At 40.3% G+C, this 5,911-nt stretch overlaps 1 protein-coding gene across 1 annotated transcript; it reads right to left on the bottom strand.

Moving 5' to 3' along the window:
* Positions 1 to 2,126: 2,126 nt before the first annotated feature.
* Positions 2,127 to 4,904, bottom strand: LOC119890327 (E3 ubiquitin-protein ligase RNF128-like). The gene has a single exon (XM_038701539.1). The coding sequence runs from the start codon at positions 4,502 to 4,504 to the stop codon at positions 3,422 to 3,424; it is 1,083 nt and encodes a 360-aa protein (XP_038557467.1). The 5' UTR covers positions 4,505 to 4,904; the 3' UTR covers positions 2,127 to 3,421.
* Between the last annotated feature and the right edge of the window lie 1,007 nt (positions 4,905 to 5,911).

The raw sequence follows: 5,911 nt of genomic DNA, 5'->3' as shown, positions 1-5,911 counted from the left end.
ATTTCTTACTGCACTTCTGTAATCAAATTTCCCTCCTTCATTAAGATAATTACTCTAAAAAGTCTGGAACAACAGAGCCTGAGACAAGACCAACAACTGTAATTTCATTTGAAAGACTCTTTTAGTCTGCTGAAACTGCACAGCAGAGGGAGGGACCACACAGACAGAAAGACAGATACAGTAGATAGCTAGCTAGATAGATAAAACTATTCAACTTGGCCATTAAAGTATACAGACAGTAAAGTACTAAAATGCATTATAGTTGGATTTATTACTCTGTACTTTCCACTCAAGCAAGAAATTGGCCCAATACCTGAACACCAAAAATGAAAGGATGGGCTTGTGACCCGTTCTACTTTACTTGGATTGAATTTAAAATTCATTGCAAATTGGGATTTTCTCCACCAGGTGGTGTTGCAGAGCTATCATGAACATTCACAGGGACAAACTGAGACACAGCAAGAACAATGGGTGTAAAGCCTGAACATTAAGCTGTGTCATGTCTTGGCGTTTATTTAAACATAGTCGTCATATTTTTTTATTCAGTCCCAAGCCTCCAGGTTCATTTGTTGTCAAAGAAAACATGAGATATTTACTATGATAAAACTGTACAGGAGCAGATAAGTTATCAGGCCACTACAGTAGTTAATTCCACTGTTTGATTCTTATCTGGAATCGAAGGTCAACTTTGGTATTAGAGTACAGCCACAGACTAGTATGCCATAAAATGAAAAAACTTCTGACTCAATTTTCTTTTTAACAACTGCAATAAATCAGAGGAGCGCCACCACTGAGAAGAGCATGCTTCTAACCCAGGGACTACCAGTAGTTCCCAACCTGGAAAGTTAGTTCAGCATTGATTCTCTGTCTCGCTGTGATACCACTATAACCATCTAACCTATGAATCCTGAGGAACCAAAACTGGAAATCCAGTACACACTGCCCTCGAAGAAGAGAGTAAGCACCATGAAAGGAATGGCTCAGCTCACCCTCTGGGCTGCGGACTGTAGTGCTTTTACTAAAAACCTCTGCTTTAAGCTCATGTCCTGTTAGTCTACACCTTTCACCCCTCACCATGATACCTCACATACCTCGACCCCACTCACAAATACAAAGATTTTTAAAAACTAAAAACTCTCACAGTTCCGTGATAAATCATTCAGTCCTTGGGCAACTTTTCAGACTTTTTGCCTTTATAATAAACTGGCAGGATGTTAAAATGAAAAGTATTAATAACAAAACATTGAACAGCCTGCAGAGCAAGGATGGATTACCAAGCTTGCCTATGTAGCCAGTGCCTAAGAGCCTTTCATTGCAGGGGCCTCAGACCTCGATACACCCAAGGAAAGACCTAAATTGGTGCAGAAGTTAATGTAAAAAATCTAAAATATAGCAGCTTATTATTTTTATACATTGTGAAATAAATTATAATATGTGTTAAATAAGTAATGAGTATGACATGATGCTCTGCCGTTCCTATCCTAGGGGTCGGGACCTCTCAAGAAGTCCTAAGAATTTTTTTTATGAATTCATCACATACTTCTGTTACACAAATTATTGTATATCTTCTTATGATTTGATTTAAATGACACAATCCAAGAAATGTCGATCTGCTCACTCAACTCCATCTCCACCCTATCACCATAGTCTGTGCTAAAGGGTGACAATTGGGCCTTTTTTGGGTCAAAAGCCAACAAGGTTGGGAACCAGTAGGGCGTATCGCCTGTTTATAATCCCACAAGCCCAAAGTCCTGACTGACTCATAAAATATGTTCAATAGCCTCACAAAAGACACAGTGGAAGGATAATAAAAAATATTTCCACCCCATTGCCATACAGCTGCATAACTCTGCTTGCTCTGTCAGGCCCCTCTACTTATGTGATATAATGATTATCCAGCTCAAGCTCAAGGTGTGTGCAGATCGGCTCCCACCTGTGCAGAGGTAATTACAATTTCACTCTTCTCCAACAGTCATAGGGAACAAGACCATAACTCTGAAAGTGAGACACTACTTAACCACACATAGATCTGCATGATGTAGAGTAACACACCTGCACACTTACAATCACAGACACACCCATATATTCCCCCTCACACACAGTAACACCATTCTTACAAGCAGATATATGCTCATAAAGTTGGCCTCATTTTGAGGGATTTATTGCATTCTAATAAGCATCAATGTGATTTAAAACAGCAAGTAATATTCATTTTTACATAACAATTGAAGACTCCTGGAATCTGTAAAACAGTAGTGAAAATGATTCAATGCAGAAAAATATTTTAAGTACCAAAATCATCATATCCTCACCAGCAAACAAAGAAATGAAACAGGTCTTTAGCTTTATCATTTACAAAGGGACACACTTAATCATGAAATTGTAAGAATCTTAAATATGTTCCAAAATTTACCCATGTGAGAGTTCAGAGGTAGACCACAAGGACTGAATAATCTCCATTTCAAATAATTTCAAGGAAAAACCTGGAAGACCTGTCCAACAATAACAATCTGTATATGAAAATAAGCTTTTTAGAGAAGAACTATTCATGTTATATATTACTTAAACAGGTAGAACTTCATGATTGATAAATCTATCTCAATACATATAATTTCAAAAAACAGTACACATAAAGATAATTTTCCCTATAGTCAAGTTAACATTCTTTGGATGCATAAATAATCTACAGAACCTATGACATTTACTGCATTGCCATACTACTGAGGGACTTTCAATTTTTCAAAAGTAGCAGCTACAAATTATAAAGGGCTTGAAAATTCTTATTTGGTATGTGGTAAACATGTTCCTACAGACCATGTTTATAAAGAGCCCCAGCCCCTCAGGTGATCACTCATCGCAGTGCAATGTGTGTCATGCTGCATTTCTAGTCAAGGGTGTGTTCATAAGGGTGTGTTCGAGCCTGACAACCTGATACTTAAAATGGAAAACACACTTCAATTTTAAAAGAGCAGAAACAAAGTCAAATTGTTTAAATTAACTGAATTAGGAGAAACAGACTCTGCTGTGAATAAAAAAGACAGTGGTCAATTGTGAGGGCTTGTGAACAATGCAAGCCATTAAGCTTTTTGTGGAAGGAAATTTCAAACAGATTGTTATGTGCACTGCTGCACTTCCTCCCTAACTAGTGTTCAGCTGGTGTTTTCACTATGCAAAACAGAAATTTGACACTGACCACAATCTAGGACTACTCAGTTCTCAGAATCTATTCTGACCATCTAAAGGTAGCTTTATGAACACACCCAATACCTACACAGTTGCAAGACAGACACACAGAAAATGCAATGACATCCAAGCTAATTACAAGGTTCTAAATCCTTGGAATTGTTTTGAAAATATATTTTTCGAACAGGGAATTTTACTGTGTCCTGGTTTGTTGCTGTTTTGTTTGTGTTGCTGTAATTCATCCTCTTGCGGCCTGTGATTCTCCCTCGAAGGCCCTGTTGTCATAGAGATGCTGATATCTCTCTGGGTCAGGGCTAGGTGGGTCGGTCAGTGGTACCTCGTACAAGGATTCTTCTGTCACTGTGATCACAGTGACATCTGGTGGTGATTCAACAGAAATGCTCTCTTTTGTCTCCTCCTCAACCCCCAGGGCCTTCAGGATGTCGCACTTACACATAGGGCAGGTCCTCCTCTCCAGCAGCCATGGCTCAATGCAGGTTTTGTGGAAGATGTGATCACATGTTAGCACTGTCACCACTTCGCCTGCCTTGTAGGATTCAATACATACGGCACACATATGGGAGTCAGAAGTAGTTTCCTCATCCCCTCTCTTGAGTGTGCGTACTTGTAGACGCCCAATGGCCTTCTTAGCCTCCGATTTCAGCCTCCTCTCAGCGCGCCTATGCATATTCAGATTGTAGAGACGATTTGCAGAGATAAACACAAAGTAGGTGATAGAGGCTGCTGTCACAATGAAGAAGGCGATGGACAGGAAGTAAAGCCAGTAGGTGTCCATCCAGGGTCCATGAGGGCTGCCTACATCAATAAGCATCTGAACATCTGTCCCATTCTGCACCAACCTGACAACCTCCATGCCCTGAGTGTTGCCAATCATGATAGCCACAATACCAGCTGCATCTGAGTGTGCCATGTGAGTGGTGCTGTTGCCACTGCCATCCACATTATACACCACCACACCAGCTGCTCCTTCAAGTTTGGCAGCATTGATCTTCTCATTGAAGGTGCAGTTGCCCCTTTTAACCAGGGCTATCCAAGGCGGTGAGCTGGAATTGCGGTTGTAGACAGCTGAGCCACAGCCTCTGGGGTCTCCCTTGGGAAGCATAACAATGCCTGAGGCTTTCTCCAGGGGAGAGTTACGACCATACACCCCACACTCACAATATTTGTCCACAGTCACATTGTTGCTGTTAACGTAGTTTATTTCCACCACGGCTGTCCAAAACACGAAGGCTGCTGAATAGCGAACAAGCCCTGACAAACACAGCAACAGCAGCATGCAATGTTGTGTCTTCTTATCCATGGTAACACTCTTCTCAAAACAACAGGAAGCCCTCTGTTAGCTTCTTTAGCTTCTTTAAAACTCCTTTGTTAGTTCCAGTTCCTGGTTTGTTCGAGCCACAGCGATCTGAATACAGCTACAGTGTCACCTAACCTGCTGTCTACAGTAATCTGATATGAGCCTTTGGTAACATAACACGAGCTCTGCGTCAGCCACTCACCTCTTGTTATCTTCCTGAACCTTGTTCACTGAGTGCTCTTTGCGCAGAGGGCAGGGTATTGGTATTCAACAAGTTGAAGTACACAAAACACACAGACCTGTGCTGTTTCAATAGCCAAGGAACAGCATACAAGAAGACAAGACGCGATAAGTAAAATGATAACGTCCTGGACATAGGTCAGTAACACAGAGCAATCTTGTGAAACTAATAAAGGCTGCAGACTTTTCCCTGTGTAATGATGAGTAGACCAACTCAACCAGTTTCTCTGGTTTGGCTTGTTTCCTTCCCCTATTTTGTGACTGTCAAAACTGTTGTGAAAAGCAAACTGACAAGTATTCACTCTAAAAGACTTACAGTCCACTTCTACCAAACATTTACATAGACACATTTTAAATGTGTCCTTTAAATCACACAGGATTTGCACCCAATCATATATAATAATGGCTTTCCTTCATGCCTACAGGTACTTAAAGAGCTGTATTCCACACCGCTAGCATACCAGTGACAACTGAGATGGAACCGGGTATTGTCTAGTTTCCATTGCATCTTCTTACACAAAAGTAAAAGCACACTCTGTGAGAGACAGAGAGGCTTCCATTGACAAATGAGATGGAAAGGTCTCTTGCCAAGCTGCTATTTTACCTTAGTTCTCCGACACACATTTACAAAGTGCAGTACACTAGCCTCTGTATTATGTGCTCTTAAATAATTTATTTCAGTGGGATAAAATCTGTAAATAAAATAAAGCCTGGTACTTGTTCTTAGTACGGCTGCTGCAGCTCATAGTTCTTGATAACAGGAACAATGGGGCTGCTTGGACCTTTAAACTCCTGAAACTCAAATAATTACCCAGACACAGATAAAAATAAAGCCAAATGTGAAACCCATGGATTAACTATACATTAACTACAGCTATTTTGTTTTTGTTTTTCTCAATTTCTTCAAAACATTCTACCATAAATTGCGTGAATTCAGGAATCACATTTTCAAGATAACCTCTATGACTTTCTACGCCAATGCTGGCCTCTGCTGGTTGGATAAAGGTCTGGTCACGGACAACAGCTGCACATAGTGAGGGTTATCTGAGTCACTCGGAAATCCAGGCTGAAACACTTGATATAATATATGTGTATGTCATAAATTCAAATTATTTGGTCCCAAAAAATATTTTGTCATTTTCATGCATTTGTTACTTGCTGGATTGTTGC

Source organism: Micropterus salmoides, unplaced genomic scaffold, assembly GCF_014851395.1.
Source record: "Micropterus salmoides isolate LMB-PRFRI ecotype aquatic unplaced genomic scaffold, ASM1485139v1 Ms_hic_scaffold_6, whole genome shotgun sequence".
In the NCBI taxonomy this organism is placed as follows: Eukaryota; Metazoa; Chordata; class Actinopteri; order Centrarchiformes; family Centrarchidae; genus Micropterus; species Micropterus salmoides.
Note: the sequence above shows the minus strand (reverse complement) of the source record. Positions and strands in the feature narration are given on the sequence as shown.

Coding starts and splice junctions, on each gene's coding strand:
- LOC119890327 (XM_038701539.1), bottom strand. CDS start 4,504: ATGGATAAGAAGACACAACATTGCATGCTGCTGTTGCTGTGTTTGTCA.